At 43.9% G+C, this 23,759-nt stretch overlaps 1 protein-coding gene across 6 annotated transcripts in view; it reads left to right on the top strand.

The window, feature by feature from the left end:
• The window catches only part of FAT3 (FAT atypical cadherin 3), a 1,069,235-nt gene that overhangs the window by 646,155 nt on the left and 399,321 nt on the right, over positions 1 to 23,759 (top strand). For all 6 annotated transcript variants that reach the window (XM_069639361.1, XM_069639365.1, XM_069639363.1 and 3 more), the window contains exon 5: positions 12,272 to 12,586. In XM_069639361.1, the coding sequence (XP_069495462.1) occupies positions 12,272 to 12,586 (315 nt within the window). The remainder of the gene's footprint in view (positions 1 to 12,271; positions 12,587 to 23,759) is intronic.

Below are 23,759 nucleotides of genomic sequence, written 5' to 3'. Positions count from 1 at the left end.
CGGTGCCTCGTGGCGGAAGAAGCCTTTTCAGCGCCCCACTTTGAGTGGGCCAAGTGAAACCATCTGTTTGCAGAAGAGAGATTGGGAGTTAATTGTCATCATCATTTGTTAAGGGAAATATCGAGAAGGTATTTAATCCCTGCTGATAGAGAGGATTGGAATCAAAAGAGAATTATGAATAGAAAATAAAAGTTAGATAGATAAGCCTGCAGGAAATTGCAATGCAGTGATGAATTGTGAACCTGAAGCATGCCACTCTGAGCTGTTTAGGGGCATGCACACAGGGGTGGACTGGAAATCAAAAGAGGCCCTGGAAATAATTTCTGAGGACCAAAAGAGGCCCTGGAAATAATTGTCAAAGTGGCCCCAAATTACACATTTTCAGGAAACTCAACGCTTTTCATATGGGAACATTTGGAAATACCACACACAAGAGGCCCAGGGTGCAGAGGCCTACTGGGAAATCTCCAGAGTTCCCTATAGGCCAGTCCACCCTCGATTACACAAATGTAGTCACAACAACAAAGGACTCAACATCCAGAGCTAGCATGAGAGGACATATGACAAGGAACCTTCAAGAGCCTGATGGGTAGTGCATGGGTTTACTTAATAATGTTCTCAATATATAGCCGACAGTGATATAGAAGAGACACTGATCATTACAGTACCTGTAGCTGTATCCACATGAAGCACTATATAAAGCACAACATTATTGGTATGACTGCCAGGCAGTGTGTGTGAGATAAAAGCATGAAAGGAGTCCCCCTTTCTCCGAGCAGAGGCATTTGTAAATGTCCAATTTTAACAACTGGACAAATACCGTCCACATTCTCACATGCAAAATAATGCAGACTTGCAGCCGGGCACCAGCTCTCCAATGAGCGCCCTCCATCATAGATAATGGAGTATTACGGGCAAAAAGGCTGCCATTGATCATGTTGGTTCAAACAGGTTCCACGGTTATTTGTAAATACCAACCTCCTGGCCCTGCTTTGCACAGTAGGGTTCGTGCAGATTATGCTGCCACAGGAAGCGTGTCATCAATTGCAATAGAGAAATGGTACGAACAAGTTTCTTCAAGTCACTTAAACAGACCATTATGCTGCATTTGGAAAGTATCTGACAGTGTACGTGAATGGCACATTTGAATATGTTGGAGCAATGGAAAGCATCAGGGGCCACCCAGATGTTTAGGACTCTAACCCCTAATTCCCTTGCCAGCATCGCCAGTGATGAGGGTAATGAGAGTTGTAGTCCAAACATATGGCGGGGAACACAATGTTTAACCATGACCGACCGCTTCATTTCCTCTTTAACTCTCATCCTTGAAACATGCACTAAGTTAGGTGTGAGTATTTTATGTATCAGGTTTTTATTAAGTGTATCTCAAGTTTTTTTAACACATGGGGTGGATACGGAAAGGTGGAGGTCAGGAGCATGACGGAGTCCGCGGCCCCATAAATCACGCGCTCCTTCTGGAGGAACCAGTCTGCATTTCTGGTTCAATCTGGCAGAGGCCGTTATGACGCAAATGCCGGTATTGACTTCTGCCGGAACGTGCCACCCACCTCGATACAGATGTTATAAATGTACATATAATCATTTGGGAGAGCAGAGGACTATTCCTCGGATGTGCATGAATTGAATAAGCAAAACGTTCCTCTGTTTTCATCAAGTGGAAAAGGGTGTTGCAGGAGGATGGCTCGACCTGGGGACCTGTTGCTACGTGTCAAGTGTAAGTTGATCTCAGACATCTCAGTAACACGTATGACGGGCCTCAAGTGAAACAATGCAAGGGCCCCCCACCGCCACTGGCAAAACAAAGCATTTAGCAGTTAAAATTTCACTTTATTTGGACTAGAACTATTTGTCCATAAAAGCATATATGATGAACATCAATACATAATTCAATGTAATGTAATGTAATGGCATTTGGCATTTGTATAGTGCCTTTTGTATGGTCTCAAAGTGCTGTAGGTGAATCCCCTTGTGGCACCGAGGTTGATTAGGGGTGACCAGGTCTCTATTAGCTACTCATATCGCGCTGGCAACTGGATGGGTGCTTTGAATTCAACTGGAGAGTATGGAAGAGTAGTAGACTCATTATGTGTCCAGCTAGATCACCTTTTTGTCGTGGGGGATAGCTGCATTGTAATGCAATAAAATAGAAAAAAAGGAAAATGTAAGTTTGATAAGACTTACCTATTTTAAGAGCAGAAATCATAGATTTCCCTACAGCAAAACACACAAAAGTGTCAAGAAGTAACTGAAGATGAACCAAAGTATGAGTATAATGACTAAACGGTATGCATAAAAACACACATACTAATGTTCTCCGTCTAGGAGCAGCATACACTGGGCAAAAGAAGATGAAATTGTCAAGTCTACCTCCAGGTCTTGAAACAGAAACAGAACTTTTCCTCAGGGTTGCCTTTAGGTCATCTGCCTTTGACTGAATTAAGTGATATTATATTCAATCTAAATTTAAAATAAACTCATATTTATTTATTTATTTATTTATTTTTGTATTTGTTACAGTGCACAAGACCCTCGGGTACCTAGGTGCTAGTTACATTAGGGTACAAAGTTACATGTTAGATCGGGTAAAAAACGAGAGGAAAGGAGAGGCGTGGGAGATGCAATAGTGCGATGGAATAGTTTTAGGAGGAACACAGTTAGTTGGTTGAACAGCCACGTCTTTACATTTCTGCAGAAGGTCCAGTAGGCCTGTTCTTTTCTGAGTGCTGGTGGAAAATGATTCCAGAGTTTAGCAGCCATGACCGGGAAGCTCTTACCCCCTACTGAGCGGCTGTTGAAGTTGGGTGTTTTCAAGAAGTGAGAGTTCGATGATCTTAAAGGACGGGCAGGGGCGTATTTCTCTATGCAGCGTGAGAGGTAGTTCGGGGCAGTGTTGGAGAGACATTGGTGGACCAGGGACAATGTTTTGAATGTAATCCTTTCCCGGATGGCCAACCAGTGTGCAGCTCTCCTGGCTTTGGGGATGTGGTCAGATATGGAGAGGCCAATGGCCGCTCGGGGGGCATTATTCAGAATTGTCTGGAGTTTGTTCAGGTTGCGTTCTGGGGTGCCGGTAATTAAGGCGTTACAATAGTCAAGCTTGGCTCCTGTGACAGCTCTTGCAATTGTTAGGTGGTTGGGAGTGGAGAGGAAGGGCCTGCTGGCATGAAGCAGTTTGGCTGTGTAGTCCACCGCTGAGGCAATTGACTTCACTTGACGTGAGAGGTTGGGGTTGGCATCCAGGTAGACACCAAGAGTTCTGGCAGTGGCAGAGGTGGTGATGCGGTTACCATCAATGATAAATTCCTTGTATGCTGGATCAATGTTACGAAGTGTGGAGTTTGAGAAGATGATGAAGATTTCAGTTTTGTCATCGTTGAGACAGTGTAGGTGAGAAGCCGTCCAATTTTGTATGACCTCGTTTATGGTGGCTGAGTCCTGGGCGTATGATCCGGAGAGGGTGATAAGGAGCTGCATGTCATTAGCATAGTTTGTGTATGATATACCGAGTAGGCCAAGGTGGTCAAAGAGGGGTTTTGTATAAATGTTGTAGAGGGTTGGGGAGATGCAGGAGCCTTGGGGGACTCTGCAAGTGACAGGAGTAGGTTCAGCAGTGAAGTTGTTGATGAAGACACGTAACAATCTGTCAGCTAGGAAGGACCTCACCCAATTGGTGGCTGATGGAGAGAAGTTTGCTGTTGAGACAAGTTGAGAGCAGAGGATTTGGTGGTCTACCAAATTGAATGCTGCAGAGAGGTCTAGCATCATCAAGAGGGCAGGTTTGCCAGTGTATATGATTGCATCGATTTGTATTATCAAATCAAGTAGGGCAACTTCTGTTTTATTGTTTGGGTCGGAATCCTGATTGGCAAGTGCCCATGATGTTGTTTTCCTCAAGATATTGTTGGACCTGTATGTAGGCAACATGATCCAGGATCCTCAAAAGGTAGGGTAGCGTAGTGATTGGGCGGTACTTTGTCGGGATGAAGGGGTCGAGGGAGGGTTTCTTGAGGAGTGGTAGGACCCATGCTTCCTTCAAGGAGTTGGCACTGAGTTGGTGGTGAAGGATGCATTGATGCTGGCTGTGAAGAGGAGAATGAGAGACTCGACACAGTCTTTGATGATTGGAGCTGGGCAAGTGTCACCTTTGCAGCATGATGGTTTGAGGCTCTTGATGATCCTGGTGACGTCCATGTCTAAGACAGGGTGGAAGTTGAACGGGGTGCAGGTGTGGGTCGGTACAGGGCTGGGTACTGTAGACGATGGTGGTTTGGTTAGCATGGCAAGTTGCTTGGCAAGGATTTTTCCTTTTAGGAAATTGACCTTTGCAGTGAGGGCCTCTTGCATTTTTTCGCACCAGGTGCTGTCTTCTGTCAAGTCCCGCTCTGGGGGGGAGAGGGTCTTTAGTTACTGGAGAATTGGGAAAAGTTCCTTGGAGTTGGATGAGGAAATACAAATTCTGGATTTGTAGCTATTGGCTTTGGCAGTGGCCCGTCTGTCATTTTTGGTGAGGGAGAAGAGGGTTTTGGAGGCAGGGGAGTGTGTTTTAATCCAAGCTAGCTCGGCAGCACCCTTATTGGCATGGACTTCAAGGAGTTCAGGAGTGAACCGGGCATTTTATTTTTAGTGAGGGTTTGGCTTTCCGGAGTTTGTGAGGGGCAAGTGTGTTGACTGCTTGTGCAATAGATTACTTGTAGAGGGCGACCAGTGCTGCTGGGTCTGTTATTGAGGGTGGGGGGTGTGCCAGGGTGGCAGGAAGTGGTGCAAGGTTGGTTGGGTTGAGGTTTTGTGCACAGCGGGCCATGCATTCAGGTTTGGCAGGATGAGCTGGTCTGTGGCATTCTGAGTGGGGGATTTTGAAGGCAATAGTGTGATGGTCCGGCCATGGGCCGGGGAGGTGGCAGGGATTGGGATGTTACAATTGAGGTCACTTAACCAGTCTAGGGGGCAGCCTTGGTCATGGGTGGGCTCGAGAGAGCATTGTGAGAAGCCTGCATGATTAAGTGCCATGGCTACACTGGTGGCCGATGAGTCTGCTGGGTTGTTGAGGCCTAGGTTGAGGTCTCCAAGGATTATGACATTAGAGTTGAGTTTGATGGACGTGAAGATGCTTTTCATTAAGTTGTCTTCGAGGGTGAGGCTGGGGCCAGGTGGACGTAGATAAAGAGGGCTGTGATGGAATCGGTCGGTGACATGGTGATCTTGGCGAGTAGGGATTCATAGTTGGGGATGATATTGGATTGTGTGATTCTAATAGTGAGGGTGTTTTTTTAAAGATGAGGGCGACGCCACATCCTGTTTTAGAGGATCTGTCACATCTTAGGATGGCAAAGACAGGGGGGATGGCAATGGAGGGGGCTGGGTCTGCAGGTCGAGGTCATTGGAGGTTATAAGGTCAAGGATTTCAGCTGCTTGTGCCGGGACTGATATTGCATTCATTAGTGCACAGTTGATGGCTTTGCGGATGGATCTGGTGGGCGTGCGTGTTTGCAGAATTCGTAATGGTTGGTGAGGCGTGGGGTGAACTGGGTGTGGAATCTGAGGAACCTGTTCCTTGTGAGAATCGGAGAGGGGGCGAGGCAGTGGGCAAGATGGGGATTTCGGGTTGCGTGGAGCCTGGTTTGTGGGCAGTGATGGAAGTGAGCGGGAATGGTCTGGAGCGGTGTTCCACTACTTGCATTTATTTCTGTTTACCCTTCCTCTAGTTTCTACGAGCATATTCAGCATTCTCTATAGAGGATTTGTTCATTCATGTCCCTGTGAAAGTGTCAAGTTGTAATAGGAGCCTTAGTTACTAGTCACCTAGACTATTGCAATGCCTCAGCCGTAACACCTTGTTACATGTTGCACTATGCTTCCGCTTACCCTCTCCTTTGCAGAGACCACAGTTCCACTACATTTTTTGTTACACTTCTACCACTATTTGTGGGTATGCACAAGGCTGAGTGATTGAGAAGCATGGTGTAGGTCGCACGCATTGAGCCGAGTGAACAGCCTGAGGAGGCTGTTCCTCATAAGGATCAGCAGGGGCGTAGTGATGGCAGAGTCAAGGGTTTCAGGTTGCATGGGGCCCGGTCTGTGGGTTTGCATTGGGCGGTGTGATTGTAATGCATGGTCTGGGACGCACACAGTGAGCCGAGGGCGCAGCCTGAGGAGGCTGTTCCTCGTAAGGTTCGGCGGGGGCATAGCAATGGCAGAGTCAAGGATTTTGGGTTGCTTGGCACCTGGCCTGTGGGTTTGCGGTGCTCAGAGTGATTGCGATGCATGGTGTGGGACACACTCAGTGAGCCGAGGGTGCAACCTGAGGAGGCTGTTCCTCGTAAGGATCGGTGGTGGCATAGCAATGGGAGAGTCAAGGATTTTGGGTTGCGTGGGGCTTGGTCTGGGAGTTTGCAGTGGGCTGAGTGATTGCGATTCATCATGTAGGACGCATGCAGTGAGCCAAGTGTGCAGCCCGAGGAGTCTGTTCCTCATAAAGATCGGCGGGGGCATAGCAATGGCAGAGTCAAGGGTTTCGGGTTGCGTGGGGCCTGGTCTGTGGGTTTGCGGTGGGCGGAGTGATTGCGATGTGTGGTGTGGGACGCATGTAGTAAGCCAAGTGAGCAGCCAGAGGGGGGTATTCTGCATAAGGATCTAGGGCGACACTGAGCCAATTGGTTTGACGTAATTTAGCACGTTTCTTTTAACGACCCTCGGCCAAGGATGTTCATGCTGGGTGTCTCACTGCAAACGGTCAAGCAAAATATTCTGTTCAGTAAATGAAATGTAGCTGAAGGGCGTGATCTAACTGAAACTGAAACCTGTCCTACATGCCACCAAATCTGAAGTGGTAACCCTATACGCCATAATCATTTCTTTGGTTGGATAGCTCCCAGTAAAGCTTGAAAAACCGAAAAGTACATGGTTTGATTGCTTCATCCTAGTCTGCTTCTATAAGTGACCATGCCACCTAAGACTAACCATACACGTGACCCCCAAATACTCATACGTTCTTAACCAGTCCATTGTTTTGTCCTTGCATATAAATGGGTACATATTTGCCTGGCGTTTACCCAACACCTTTAGTTTGGACTTACTCATGTTTACAGCAAGGCAGTAAGTCCATATGATCCACATATAGGTCAACTAACATATGTAGGGACTTCAGGGCACGGGCCAACAGAACTTCAGCCTCAGCATGTTATGAATATCTCGCATAGTGTGCACATGCCCTGGGAACATCACTGAGTTACACAGGATATGCATCAGATTCAGTAGTATTTACATTAAACACCAGTGAGGGAAGGACAGACTAATGTTGTACCCCGAGCAAAGCTGGAAAAGGTGAAGACAGTTCACCATCTGCTCCATACACAAAAGAAACTTCTTAGCTACAGGGAAGTTCTTTCAGGATTTTCAGAATAGAGGATGGAAGACTTTGCGCTTCAAGCGAGTTGCATAAGGGGATGTTTTAGGCAGAGTTGAAATCCCTTGAAAGATCCATAAATGCCAGGAAGATGGGAGTCTCAGATGCCAACCTCGGCTTGCTGGCGATCATGCACACATTCCTAGCCTGTTCAATCATGCCAAGACCCTCACAGAACCATACTGAACCTCTGGAATCAGCCCAAATCCAAAGGTTTCTCATTTAGAACTTTACCAAACGACTTCAATGCTGCGGCAAACAGAAAAAGGGACACTCTAATTTAAATATTCAGGCAATTATGAATCTTTTCCAGCAAGCTAGAACTCTCGCATATCTAGACATAGAGTTACACACAGATTTCGGAATAGGGGCCAAGAAAAGAATGTCATTTTTGAAAATGTCCTGGGATATTTATTGCCTTTGCTACTACTGCTGTTACCTTGCCCATGGTACATTCCAGACACGGATCCTCTATATTGCAGACCCCCTCCACCTGTGTAGTTAATGAGAAATGTCGCCCGACGCCTCACTATTTGGGAGGCCATATAGCAGCGCAAATTGTGCCACCCAGAATAATAGAAAGAACTGTGTGATGACGGGCACAATCTGTCCGAGCTGATATCAGCAAGAGATCACATTTTGTTGTCCCTGCACATCCTGGCAGCATTTAGCATCCCCCCATCCATGCTTTTAAATGGGCTTTCAATGCAGATGCCCTACCAGAATCTCTTTAGCTGCTTGCATTAGCACTATTTGGTGGTGCAGTCTTCAGGGGAATTAGAAGGACTGCTTCGATAACCTACATATTATCATCTCGATACAAACTGAGCCTAATATCATTGGACGAGGTCTGTCTGCAAGGGTCTTTGCCAGGCTGGTTTTAGCATGTTGTCACACTTTGTCAAATCCACCCCTTTTCATGAATGGTCTATCATCCGATACAGTTTGCAATTAGCTGTGCGTCTGTCCGTCCATTCCACAAGTCTCCAAGTGCAAAGACTAAAAGCAGGACTGGATCATCTTCTCACACAGGACATGGTCTCTCCCATTGATGTTTTCTGACTAATTATAATCGTAAATCATCCTTCACGTTTGAGACATTGGGAAGACGCTGATCCCTTTAGAAGTCCGATGGACACAAATATATCAGCTGCGTTTCATATACTAACTTGATGATTGGAATAAAGTCTTGACTCTTAGTACCTGGTTAACACAAATGTTTTCAAAGGGACTTGCCCATGTTACATTTGTTTAGTAAATCAGGGCCTTGGAATCTCTTTAAGAGCATAAGTCACAGTGTAAGTAATATTTTAATTTTCATCTTGTTTACTGGATTCTTATACAGAATCACTGTGCGGGCAGACACACAGATTCACTGTGCGGGCAGACACACAGATTCACTGTGCGGGCAGACACACAGATCCTGCTGCAACGAGGCAGAGAAAGCACATTTTCTTTATAAGCAAACATGCAAACAGACAACACGACGTCACTCGTCGTGAAATACACTAAAACAATGCAGACAATAAAATATAGCAACGTGTCTGAGCAGGGTGGGAGGCCTGTGTGTCAGGTGTGGCATAAAACAGATGTTGGTTTCCTGGACTGTGTGGAACGTATCAAAATGTAGTGGTTTTTAAGGTTTCTGGAAGAGAATTCCTCAACTAAATTCTTCTCGACTCAAGCGTTCTTTCACAGTTTGTCAGCAAAAAATATGCGAATGTAATTAGTTAATGCGAGTTTCAAGTTTTTATTAAAACACGTTTCGGTGAGTGACCTTACAGGTAATTCGAGGAAATTCAAACAACTGTATACAAAAATGCTAACCTAGCACAGGGCGAAAAGCAATGGACAATGAAAGCGGACAGAGTGGGTCTTTGTAAAGACAGGTTGACATTCTTCAGGAGAGAGTGGGTGCACAGCCTCTGGGCAGATATTTACGCAGCCCACTAAATATGATCCAGGAATCCGGATTCAGTGAATATGTTTGGGCTGAAGGTGGAATGCGTTCTCTGCAACTATTCTGGATGGCAAATCGATACTGAGTTGGTTGAAAGACATCCAAGGGTCTATGCAATATAGCACAATATAGCAAATGGAGAGTGAGTGAAGGGGGGACTTCTATGACTGAAAAAAAATCGATTGCCATTCATCTTCTTTGAGTCATTGGGTAGTGATGTGGACCAACAGAGCACAAAACATGTTATTATTATTATTAGTGTTATTATTATATTATTTATTGACTGCGGACCTAGCTCCGATACCAACAGACCGCTTTACAGAGGTATGCAACAGTACAGATGCATAAGAGAGTGCTTTTCAGGGGTAACCACAGAACAGATATACAGCGGGAAGGATACAGAGGGGCACAGACGAGGGGTACAGCTGTACAAGGTGGCAGGGAGCAGAAAGTCATGTCGGTATATGGCTTTGGAGTAGTCGGCACTCCCAACAGGGTGCAATGAATTCTTCTTGTTTTCTAGGAAACCCGAAATGAATCAAACAAGGAGTGGGATATATAAAAGGGATAAAGGGATTTGTACAGCAGCAGGCCTGCTTTAAGGGGTCCAATCCCTGTTACTGTGACAATTGACCCATGCCTTCTATGTTGTGATATTTTCATGTTTTGATGCATTTCTTATAATTCTCACAGCATCGTTTTGCATAATCTGCAGTCGTTCGATGAAGAGTTTACTTGCTCTGCCTAATAAGTCGTTGCAGTAGTCAAGTCTTGGCATAACTAAAGTTAGAGTAGCACAGTTTGTGTTTGAAACAAAAGGTTTATCAGTCGTAAAAGCCTGAGATAGTATTGTTCATTTTTAGTAAAGCTTGCGACTTGGGTGTCTGCAATAAGCGATGCCTCAGTGGTGACCCCGAGAGTTTTTACTTTAACTGTGCTTATTAGATGTTGGTCAATACACAAGTTAGTGTAATCCACTCCCAGCTTTTCTTTAATCGTGCCCCCTTCCAAGCCTGAATCTTCAAAGGCCCTTTGGAATGCAATACCCTTGTCTGAGGATGGCCTTTGTTATGTGTGTGCCTCTTTGAAGTATGTTTCCCAGAAGATGTCCTGGTGAGAGCTCCTGGGCCTAAGTGGAGGTGTTACCCTACTTCCCTGAGAATCAAAAGTGGACACCTTCATGTCTAGTGTCTCACTTGTTGAAGCAGAGACAGGGAGGCAATCCAGAACTCCACATAGCCTTTCCATAGTTGACCTGGCACACAAGGTTGATATGTGTATGATACCAATTTGATGGGGCTGTGATAGATGTGTGCCAGTCAGTCACCATACCTAAACCCGATATGGCTTATTTTTCGAGTTTAACCTGCTACCAGATGGACATGGGCACATTTATGATGTTTTGGATCAGAGGTTCAAAAGTTACATGTCACCTCTGGCTGCATTGACTTTGGGTCACAGCAGCAGTCAACCAGGCACATGTGAACTTTGATCCTTCCCTGTGCCGCTGTCAGGCGACAGATTCAGCAATGTGCACGTGTGCACCATGCATTTAGCATGGAGCTTTAGAAAAGGTGTCTGATTAGCAGACCACCCTTGTCTGTGACAGAATGACACGCATCATTTTATTATTTAATACAAAGCATAAACGCTACGGCTTTTACAAACTTAGCCGATAACAATCCTTCACATGAGTTTTGTATTTTTCATTGAATGTCGCATGCATTGATGTATAAGTATTGCTTTAGAAGGCACATTAGAAAGTGTAAGTCTTCTTATAATTAGATTCCTTCAACAGTAATCACAGTTTGAGAGGTTGGTAAAGCAAGCCATTATGTTATTGGATTTTATGTTGTGCGTGTTTTCACACTGTATGTTTTAGTGCTAACTGCTTCTCGCTTACGTCACAACCACTTCTTCAATGTGATAATGAAACGAATCGTTATTTATAACTAATTCGATGCTATGAAAATCATGTTTTTTTTTTAAATCCAAAAGAGTCATTTTGAGTAATGATTCATTCGTAATACGACTGTAGGGTCCTAATTCACAGAGCATTATCTAATGTGATTATGCCATTATAAAACGCTTCTGTGATTCAGGCCCAAAATATTGTCTGCCTTTGAGCGATTTTGGGAAGTCAATTTTTGCATCAGTAAGTTATTTTATCAATTCGTTTTTTGCAAATGTCTCTACATTTATATTTTTAGAACGTTATTTCTTATAAGGATGACCTAATTCCTCTTAATATGCACATTTTCTCCTTCCCATCTAACTTAAAAGTGTCTGGTCCTTTTGATTTCTTATTCACAATAAAAGAAAGCTGTTCTCCAATGTAACCTATACATGTTTCACCAGTTCGTAGAATATGATGAGGCTTAAACATATACCATTTTCTAATTTTCCTACTGTGTTGTTCTCATTGTATTGTCAAAGAACATTTTTTTTACAGTGTTTCTATATTGACAAAATGTTGCTTTGATATTTTGCAATTAAACTAAGCCAATTGACACTGACCCACAACAATAAGCGTATAACCTGCTCCTCACTGGGTGAACCAAATTGCATAGATAATATTAGCCTCTACCAGAATTGGAGAAATGTAAATCGATTTTTACTGCTCGGAATCCTTGATGTATACAGATGACGTGTGTTTCGATTCAAAGCAATGATTAATCGAATCACAGTAAAGGAGTCTTTAGCTAGAGGATTAACTGTCAAATTCAAGGTAATGACTGGAGAGGTGAAACATGGCTCCCTTCCAAATGAAAAATCCTGGCGCAATTTCCATAGGTCCTCTTGAAGAATGGCCCACTGCCGTGTGATAAGGAGACGGGGGACTTGTCGCCGCCTTTAAACTGTTGTCATCATTTCTTGTGTGATTACAGGTGACAGTCGCGGATGGTGGGGCTTCGCCTAAGCAATCAACGGTCTGGCTAGTGGTGCAAGTGCTGGATGAAAATGATAACAAGCCGCAATTTCCAGAGAAAGTCTATCAGATCAAGCTTCCAGAGAGAGACCGCAAGAAGCGCGGGGAGCCAATCTACAGAGCCTTCGCCTTTGACAAAGACGAAGGCCCCAATGCAGAGATATCCTACAGCATTAGCGATGGCAACGAAGACGGCAAGTTCTTCATTGATCCCAAGACTGGCATGGTGTCTTCCAGGAAGCAGTTTGCAGCCGGGAGCTATGACATTTTAACAGTAAGCGATATTTTGTGAACGGGGAACAACAATGGTTGGACATGTTTATGAATGCATGTTTGGGTCCATTATGTTATAGTAATATGTTTGCGTTGCTTTGCATGAACAAAGAGAAGATTGCAGGGATATGCACACAATGCCAACTTTCCAGGTGCTCTTGTTGCCATCTCCTTGCCTAGTACCACAGTAGAACGAGTATTCTGAAATGTGTAGAAATATGGTGCCTGATTTACACAATGATTTTTCAATGGGGTCATCCCATTTAAAGGCACTTTGTAAGTCAGGCCTATGGCCTTCTAGCAGACGGGGTGTTCTGAATACCAATGGTGGTAATTCACAAAGATTACCCCTGATAAAACACCAGTCACTTATTACGAAAGGGAACAATAATGTAGATGTTAGGCAGATACCACAGTGCTATTTATCCAATGCTGTATTTACACCCAGTGGTAATTTTATACCACCTGTGGTATTGCATGTTTGCAGTACCATTGCTATCTGCCTGGTAGCGTGGTACTCTCAGTAGTTGTCATGATTAACCACCACACATAGTAACAAGAACAACATACCTTGGGAGTAGACCAGGGCTCCCAGAAGCATGCAGTCTGGAGTTTGACTTTCCATGATGTCATGCACAGCCTCTATATAGTCTCTATCTTCATCCGTGGTGTCCCATTACTGTTGATCGTGTATCTTTTTAAATTAATTTCCTTTTTGACTTCTGCAATGCTTGCAGGGTTTTGCATGCATTTGACATTCCTTTTGCTCGATTAGTAAATGGTGTCTGGCCTTTTCTTGAGCTTTCACTCCTTGGGTCTTAATTTTATATCTCTAGTACTATGACTAGTAATCACTGTTTTTGTTTTGAATAGTGTACATTGTTTATTGTGTGAGGATATTCAAGCGTCTATCATAGCCTCCCCTGCCCTCAATGTGATCCCTATAAATAGGTGTTTATCTCCTCTCTCTGTTCCTATAGAGTTGAGGGCGTTAAGGTTAGATAACACACTCGACCAGAAAGTATGAAATGCTTTGTGCAGTGCCAACTGATCCTCCTTTTTCCTACTGGTTATATTTTGATCTTGCAACATTGTCTATCCAATGGCGATTTAGCAGGTGTCATAGCCCCTAGACTCCCCTTATTTAGTGATCATCCAAATCTCTGTCATTGGAGTACGTGGTGTCACGAAACAAGTTATCTCCATGTATACGTCCATTTTGCAATCATACATGTATACCTTTTTTGGGACTGTGAATGTTATGATAAAATAGGTGCAATCCATTCACTTCTTCAATAGATGGTGGTGTGAGTAAATGAAAGAAGTAACACATTTTCATACTGGACATTTCTTTCACAAAAGAGCAAAATGCATTATTCTGTTTAGACTACATTTGGTGAAGAAGAAAATGCAAAGCAATACATCTGATATCAGGAAAGAAAACGATACACCATTCTTCTTCAAAATGACAAGTTAAGAAGGCATGCGTTACTCACACAACAATGTTGCGTGCTCCGGGCGCAATCACGTGCATGCCAGGAATTTAATGTGGTGTATCTATTTCCAGACAAGAGCATCTTCATACACCAGTATGCAGACGACACAACCAATAGTGTCAGCTATTGAGGACCATGGGCACCTCATGCATTGCTTTGAAAAGATTGCATTATGAATGATGAGCATTACTTCTATACGCATGTATGTATTGTACATTGTGGAAATGGAATTGTGCATAGTATTCAAAGTTCTATGTGATTGGATGGACGCGCAGGAGTGATGTCTTTGATCCAGTGAGGTCGGCTGTGATGTTCACTGTAGGAAAGCAATACATTTCCTCTATGATAAAAACGGTTTGCATTTTAATTTCTTGTACCCTCAACAATGCTCAGGTTTTAAACCTATATCTAGGCCACAATGTTTCTGTGGAAACCGGATTGTAGGCATAGATTACCATAAGCATAGACTTTCCCTGTGGTATTTAGACACCAAAATCATGTTACTGATGAGGCCTGGGAGGGATTTAAAAAACGAACTTCGACTGAAAAGCAGAGTTTATCAAATATAAATCTGGTCTCAACTATTTAGAATGATGCAATTCTTAAGGAGCAGGATCCTATCTTTGTTGGCTTTTATAAGTATAGGCACATTTGTTTTTGTGCTTATGTGATGTGAACATTATGTTCTGCTGTGTTATGCTACTGGGATTCATACTACACACTGCTATGTATGGATTATATGTAGAGTTCTAACATTTGATTATTTTAACAGAACAATATGATTAATCTAAAATCCCCCATGACGGCATACCCACTCCAAACAGTGCGACAACAAACTGAAAGACCAAAGAAATATCGAGGCTTAGTACCACATATGAAATACAACAATCACGGGCTGAAAAGATACAAGTATCTTTTATTACTGCACAGTTTACAAAGCAAAACAGATATTTTTCTGGCTCCCAACACCTCACAGTGTGTACCAGCAGACACAGTGAGGAGTGAGAGTGATGGACATCTGAACACAGACATATTTATACCATTTTAACAATATTGTTCAGCATCTCTCCAAGTTAATAATTTGTGGGCTAGAGTTCGTGCCTAGTTCACATGTCAGATCTTACAACATTATACAAAGGATTAAACAAGTTTACATGTCCATGAACATACAATGATGCTGTAGGTTCTCAAATCCATGGTAAGCCTTAGTCCAAGAGTTGCTACAATGCAGCACAGCCAAAGCATACGATCGAAGTTTACTCTCCATTGTTTCGGTGTTTATACGAGGATGAGGCTTATGAGCGCAGACAATACTTAAATGAAAGTTCGTATGAAGCGCAAGGTTTCTTTGCGTAAGTTAAACAGTCGGCTCTCGGTCAACCTAAACATTAACGAAACTCAAAGGTCGTTCAGCTCCACTGTAAGTCGAAAACACAGTCCACCATTTTAGAACATGGAACATGAGTTGAAATCAAAATGGTGGATGAGTCTCAAAATGGCAGCAAAGTTAACTCAAAATCTGACCTTTGCAAACGCGGTTTTCTGCGTAACACGAATGGGCGTGGGCCAATATTCATAATAAGGAGGCACTATATGATTACGGTTTAACAAATCGTCCTTTTGGCCTAAGCCAACAGCTTTACTCAACCATTCGCTTTACTCAAAACCCCATGTCTCAATGTCTGTACATCCTGAATCACATTCTTCAGAAATATCAATCGCCATTAGATCCTTGATAGCGATATCCTTCATTACAAACACATTAGTCATTTTCTCGGGTGCATGTATTTTTGGTCCTAATGTACCTACAGCTTGAGCACAACATCCCCCTAACATCGAACATATGGCAGGAAGACATTGCATGCAACAACAACAGAACAATAGAATACCAAGGATTACCATTAAAACTGAAAAGAGCTTCCATCCCCATGAACGTAGAAAGTTCCAGAACCAAGCACTAAGATCCCAACTTCCCTTGGGAACATGTACTTCCGTACTTAGGACGTTCAGATTTTGTATCGTTTTGATTATGGTAGGGGAGGAGTCAGGCACAAAAACACAACAAGCAGATCCCACCAATTTGCGCACTCCACCACGCTCAGCTAGGATGACGTCTAACACCATCCTATTTTGTAGAGCCACTAATCTAATTGCTTTCTGTTCCAAAGTCATATTGCATAGTATATCAGTGGTTCTGTTGATGGTTCTCTCCAATACTCTTGCCAGTCTCCTAATATCCTTGGAGTTCATGATCTGTCCCCAAAATGGCACAAAGGATTTTGCTACATCACCCATGACCTGCAAAGGAGTATCACCATTCTGGTCCCGCCTTGGACGAGCTCTAGAGACCTCAGAGGTGCTGGCTACAAATACCCCTGGTAGCAAGATACCCAAATGGCAAGTACCCTGCCAATCTCTAGGTAACCACGGATAAGCTTCATTGCCACAAACAAAATAAACAGGGTCATCTACATACAAAGGTCTGTCCTCACTAGTCAGATTCGCAATGTTGGTACAACCCTCAAAAGTACCCATTGACTGAGAACCATCTCTTTTTATGCAGAAGGAAACAAAGTTGGGGCTATGATTGATAGAAGGAGGCATGGTATCCCGGTTGCCTACGGGAGCCATCCTGAAAGAAATCAACAATTGGAAATGTCTAGAAGGTCTATCGGAAGGCCTAATAGAAGCAACATTGAGTTTGCTCCTATTTGCAAAAAGGGAACATCCCAGAGGCGTCCAGACTCGTCTTTCAAATTCATTCAAATTAGACCCATCGAAGTTCCCAGAGATGCTATCATTCCAACGACCAAAGCATAGTGCCCTTAGAGAGGCATAGCATGCACTAGTCAAAGGAAGAGGATGAATATACCAGCCCAACCCTTTTTCCCCGTGCTGTTGCAAATGCGAACATATCTGGCAATTTGTTCTGTTTAGAATCACATGGGTTGCATTCATAATTAATAGAAGAATATTATTGTGGTATTTCTGTCTGTGTTGGGAATCCCTAGAAGGTAGAGTGTGCTGATGCACGAAGGGTGAAGACACAGTAGGAACAATTTCGGTACGTAACAAAGTCTCAAGTGGACGCACCCCCTCAATATACCAAAACCCAAGTGCAAGTACAACTGTTAGACCAGTTAACATTATTACAAGAAAACAGTAAGTCCTCAAGGACTATGATTCTTGATGCTCAATGTCTTTGTTAGCCACAAGACTGGTAGTTTGCTCTGTAAGAGTAGATTTAGAGAAGGGCATTGTTCCTCAAAATCCGTTTGAAAAGTTTCTCGGTCAGATTCTCTCAGTTCATCCGTTGGTGATCTCCTGACCACGTGGCTTTTGTTGCTCGAAGAAAACTTTGCAGGTCCCAGCCAATTACTTATGTTTCAGTCAGAGAGTGACAGGGGACTAGCTCAACAGTGGTTTCTTGTACCCTCAACAATGCTCAGGTTTTAAACCTATATCTAGGCCACAATGTTTCTGTGTAAACCGGATCGTAGGCATAGATTACCATAAACATAGACTTTCCCTGTGGTATTTAGACACCAAAATCATGTTACTGATGAGGCCTGGGAGGGATTTAAAAAATTAACTTCCACTGAAAAGCAGAGTTTATCAAATATAAATCTGTTCTCAACTATTTAGAATGATGCAATTCTAAAGGAGCAGGATCCTATCTTTGTTGGTTTTTATAAGGACAGGCACATTTGTTTTTGTGCTTATGCGATGTGAACATTATGTTATGCTGTGTTATGCTACTGGGATTCCTACTACGCACTGCTATGTATGGATTATATGTAGAGTTCTAACATTTGATTCTTTTTACAGAACAATATGATTAATCTAAAATCCCCCATGACGGCATACCCACTCCAAACACTGGGACAGCAAACAGGCTGTTCTTAATCTGAATAAGCTGTTTTATTTAAAATACCAAATCAAGAAATGAAAGGTTGGTCCCCTAACTTGCAATGCTAAGTAAGCCACCCACAATATTGACATGATATATAGAAATAGACCTGCATGCTGATGTCAGGGAGTCTCCAGACTCCATGCATCAACACAACAGAAAAACTATCCTTTTCTTTTCCCTCTCTTCCCACTAAGCTAAACCATCCCCTTCTCTTTTAGATGAGCCTGAGCACCTGGCAACCATGCAAATGGCAGTGATGCATGGTACATATCCCAATAACCTAGTTTCATTAAATGGCTTTCCTTATTTCTGAGATAAAGGTGGAGGGAATGCCACCTAGAGGCTTGAATGGAGAGGATGCTTTACTTTTATTTTACTTTACTTTAAAAGATTTATAAAGCACAGACCTTGGGCCCATAGGCATTAGGGCGCTAACAAACAAAAAAGCAAGGCACTAGCAAAAAACAGGAGAGGCAGCTAATTTGTGGAAGACGAAGATGGGAGGTCATACAAACATCCATGTTTTCAGCTTTTTCTTGAAGGATTCTATATTGATCTGATATCTGAGATCCGGTGGGAGAATGTTCCAGGCTTTAGGCGCAACAATGTAGAAGGCTCATTTTTCTACCTTCATGGTTCTGCACCTAAGGAGCATTGCAGATTTCTGATTGCTAGATCTGAGAGATCTACTGTGAACTTTTTCCACAATGAGGTCCTGCAAAAACCTGGGCATAATGCCCTGTCTACATTTTAAAGTAATCACTAAAAGATGTTAACAAACACAGGCCTCCACCGGAAGCCAGTGCAGTGCTCGTCTGATGTCCAAGCCGTGATCTCAGCAGGATAGCCACATGACCACCCTCACTGCCCCATTTTGGATTACTTGTAGTCTGTTTCCCTCTCTTTTGCTTAATCCAAATAGGAGACTGCAGCAATAATCTATTTTTAAGCCAACAATTATCTCAGCGTTGGCCTGCCTGAGGTGAGCTAATAGCTTAATATAATAGGCTGCCACAGAAACGAGGCTCACAACATGGGCCTTCATTGTAAGCTGCTGATCGAAGATTAAGCCCAAAGTTTTAAAATTCTTTTGCGGAGTAATCTTAACATCTCCCAATTGAGAACTCTCATACACAGGACCCAGCTTGGATAACCTGGGCTGAGTACCAATAATGTACAACTTTGTCTTTGCCCTGTTGAAGGCTAGGTTGTTCCAAACCATTCTGTTCTCAATAGAGGTATAGACTCTGTTCAATTTTGCTTCATCCTGGGCATGAGTACCAACCATTGGGACATCACCTCTCCTGATCCAACCGGTCGAAGAAACGTGTCATGAATATATTATAAAGGCAGGGAGAAATACAAGCACCCTGTGGGACACCAAAATCAACAGAAACCAGTTGAGCCACTGCCTCCTCAAAGAAGACTCTGCTTTCTCTATTGTTCAGGAAAAAAGCAATCTAGTGTACTGCCGCTCTGGAGAAATTGGCCACTTCCTCCAACCTGGCAACCAATATTGAGTGGTTGACCAGGTCGAAAGCGGCTGATATATCAATGAGCATCAACATAGAAGAGAGACCCCTATCCGCACGATCCAGGAGCCTGGACTTCAATTCCAATAGAGCAGTCTCCATTCCATATCCCACTCTAAATCCAGATTGATGACAGTTAAGAACGGGGAAGTTATTCAGATGATGAGCAATCTTCCCATACGCAACCGGGTCCATGATTTTCAATAGAAATGGCGTGTTTGTGATGGTCCTATAGTTGAGTGGCTCCTCCGTAGGTAAACTGTTTTATTTAGAATGTTTTTTTTTAAGTCCGCCGACACATGTCCCTCTGTAAGGGAGGCATTCACAAACTTACAAATAGCTGCCAGAAGAGTCGGTGGACGTGTTTTAATTATCATGGCCGAGCATGGGTCACCTTTACATCTGGTGGTTTTTAGTTGTTTCACTAAATCTGATAGCCCATCAACCGTAATAGTGGAGAAATTGAACTGGGGAATGGAAGAACATCTTTTAAACGTCTCCATCCTAGCCTCCATAGAGTCTGCAAGAAGCTTTTCTTTTCTGCGCACTATATCTGCTCTAATACCATTCAGTATGTTTAACATAGAATCCTGGATTTCCTGACACCACACCACATCCTTCACTAATTGCTTAACGTTGTGGAACTGGTGGTTTCTTGTTCCTTAAGTATCTTGAAGGGTTCATTGACCTCTGATTGAGCATTCAGGATTCCTAAATTTAGGGAATTTTTCTTGGCCTCAATAATTGCAAATATATAAACCTTGGCAGCACCTTTATAGGCCGCCAGCGCTCCTAGAGAGGGATTAGTTTTGCATCGATAGAATAATTTCAGGGTAGAGGATTTAAGTTTGTGCAGTTCTGGGGAAAACCGGGTTTTATTTTTAACCCCTTCCATAACTTTTCTATATTTAAGAGGAGCTAAGGAGTTGGTAATGTTCTCCAAGTTGGATAGGACAGTTTTAGACATCTCTAATGAGGAGTTAAAGGAGGAAAAGTGAATGGTAGGGCTCAGCAGGGGTCCAATTCTTTCCCTCATGAGCAGCTTTCAATTTCTATGGAAGGAACCATGCGTCCGCTTAGCCTTTGGTTTCTTAGGAAAGTCAGCCTGGATGGTAAAGTGTACAAAAGCCAGATCTGACCAAGGGCAAGGAGATACCTGAAAATCTTTTGTTATAACATTAATGGTGGAAATCCAGTCTAGTGTATGACCAGGATTGTGAGTAGATGAACAAATCATCTGGTCAAATCTGAGATTAGCCAAGGCCGTCTCTAGATCGGCGGCCACAGTATCATCCTTATGGCACAACCAGTGGTTGAAGTCACCAAGTAATAAAAAAACTACAATTAGGCTTAAGGATAGACAGCAGATAATTGGACAATGCCAAAGTAAAATCTTCTGCCAGGGAGCGTCGTCTATAGATTAAAAGAAGATTCAGTGTAGATTCGGCATTGAGTCCAATTTTCACATGTAACGGCTCAATGCCATTCATGATTAGCTCACTTATTTCCCAAATGGTTAGTGAGGATTTTAAAATCAGTGCGAACCCGCCCCCACGCCCTCCTCTCTGTCCTACCTTACCATAACGTATCCTTCGGGGATAACAAGATTAAGGGAGGGACCGGCTGCCCTGTGTCCCCAGGTTTCAGTTATCACACACACATCAATATTAATTTCTTCTATGTAGGTGGCAACTTCTAGAGCATGTTTGACCAGGGATCTTGTATTGAGTAATAGGCACACTAAGTTATGGACTGGAGTAATGCCACGGCCACCTTTCAGTTGGTTTGATACCCCCCACCAAATGATCTTGTAAGGCATGTCCTGATTGAACTGCTGGTTCGGGCTAGCAGGAATAAATCCCCCACCCCCATGCGCAATGTCACAGGAAGAATTCAGTGTTGAGGAGACTGAGATTACATCCCCTTGATCTACAATAGATGTTAAGGACATTGTCCGAGTGGATAAGGTTCCTTATCATTATTACTCTGGTGATGGGAGCGAGTGCGAGAGTCTTGCAACTCACCAATAGCGTAGACTCATGAGGGATGAAAATATTCCTGGCCGCAGTAATTGCTGCAAGGACTTCTGCAATCCCCATTAAGCGGCACGGAAGCAATCCCGGAGCTTCCTCCTAGTGGAGAAGAAACTACCACCCCCTTTTTCAAACCATGTGCATTGACCGTGGATCAGATGTTGATGGGTTGGACTGAATTGCTGAGCCAGAAATCATTGCTTGTTCAGGTAGCAGAACTAGAATGATATAAATTGGCAGTGATCAGTGGTAGTGAATAAGGGATGTTCGTGATAGTTTGATCAATTGTTTAGATGGTATGTTTACACCGTTTGGAGTCTCACAACATCTAGTTAGGGAAGACCAAAACAGTCTGATTGTCAGTTGTCTTTTCTTGCTGCTATGTAGGCGTTCACAACAGAAAAAACAGACAAAAAGGAGATTCTTCAAATTTCTTAATTGTGCACTCAGGTTTGAACTCATTTTTTTCTATTTGAAGAGCCATTTTTAGGTTTTTGTTCAACATAATTCTCAAGTTCCGAACCACAGGTTATTTCCTGTCTTAGAAGCGCTACTTTAAAATAAAATATCATCCACCCGTGCTGACGAGGTTTCCAGACAAGTCCGATCTATGAAAGTCTCGTCTAAACAGGTTCACCCCTGTTCCTCCAAAACTATCAAGGACCACATCGACTCCCTGGCTCCTGCCCTGGCTGACTTTTGCAACCACGCCTTCGCCTCTGGAGTCTTCCCATCCCCCCTCAAGCACTCCCTTGTGCACCCTCTTCTCAAGAAACCCTATTTCGACCCCTCCTGCCCAGCTAACTATCGCCCAATCTCCATCACTCCCTTCCTGGGCAAGCTCCTGGAGAAACTGGCCATCTCCCAGCTTAACCTCCATGCTGAATCTGTTGGTAGTCTTCATGACCACCAATCTGGCTTCAGAGCGGCCAGAAGCACGGAAACTGCTCTCCTGAACATCAATGAGGACCTGCTCTTGAACCTCGACTCCAACACTCTGTGTGTTCTCATTCTGCTCAATTTCTCTTCTGCCTTTGACACGGTCAACCATGCTATCCTGCTCAACCATCTCCGTGATAACCTGGGTATCACTGGTCAGGCTCTGGCGTGGCTGACCTCTTTCCTTTCAAATCGACCCTCACAGGTCAAACTTGGGTCCTTCCTCTCTGACATCTTTTTCTCCACCTGTGGTGTTCCCCAGGGATCTAATCTCTCTCCCTGGCTGTTCAACCAGTATCTGGCACTCCTTGCCCACCGCATTGCCGCCCTCTGCCCCAACTTTCAGTGCTATGCGGACGATACCCAGCTCATTTTCAGGCTACCCTTGGCCTCCTCCTCTCCTTCCCTCATCTCTGACTTTCTGTCTGCTATCCAGGAATGGTGTGCCGCCAATGACCTATGCCTTAATGCCAGTAAGACTGAGATTCTACTCATCGGCACACCCACTCCCTCCTTCCCTGCAGCTCTCTGGCCAGCCTCTCTTGGCCCTCTTCCTACTCCTACCTGCAAGGCAAAAAACCTTGGGGTCATCTTCGACTCCACACTCTCCTTCTCTCCTCATATATCTGACGTCTCTAAGAAGTCACACTACCAGCTGCACCTCCTCAGAGGTATTCTTCCCTTCCTCTCCTTCCCCCAGAAGCTCAATGTCTCCCGAGCCCTGGTTCTCTCGAAGCTGGACTACTGTAACAGCCTCTATCTTAATCTGCCTGCCTCCACTCTCCGCCCTCTGCAACTCATCCAGAACAGAACTGCGAGACTTGTCCTTGGCCTCAAGCCCAGGGACTGTATCTCTCCAGGACTGAAATCTCTACACTGGCTCCCAGTGGCTGTGAGGATTAAGTTCAAAACCCTCTGCATTGTCCACAAGGCCTTCTGGGGCCTGGGGCCTAAATACCTTCAACTCTCTCTTCCTAAATATCTTCCTTCCCGAGCCCTTCGCTCATCCGTCTCCAACTCCCTCAGGGTCAGCCGCTTCTCGAAGCAACGAGCTGGTGGTAGATCTCTCTCCGCGGCAGGGGCCTCCCTCTGGAACAGCCTTCCTGCCTCCCTGAAACTTGAGGAGAACCATCTCCGGTTCCGGAAGCACCTCAAAACCTTCCTCTTTGCTTCTGCTTTCTCTCTACCTCTCCCCTGCTACATTCTTCACTGAAACTGCACTGAATCTGCAACTGGGCCACCCTCACCGACCTCGGTCCTG

Source organism: Ambystoma mexicanum, chromosome 7q (genome assembly GCF_040938575.1).
Source record: "Ambystoma mexicanum isolate Mex_15411 chromosome 7q, UKY_AmexF1_1, whole genome shotgun sequence".
Taxonomy (NCBI): domain Eukaryota; kingdom Metazoa; phylum Chordata; class Amphibia; order Caudata; family Ambystomatidae; genus Ambystoma; species Ambystoma mexicanum.
This window is presented reverse-complemented; position numbering and strand designations above follow the sequence as displayed.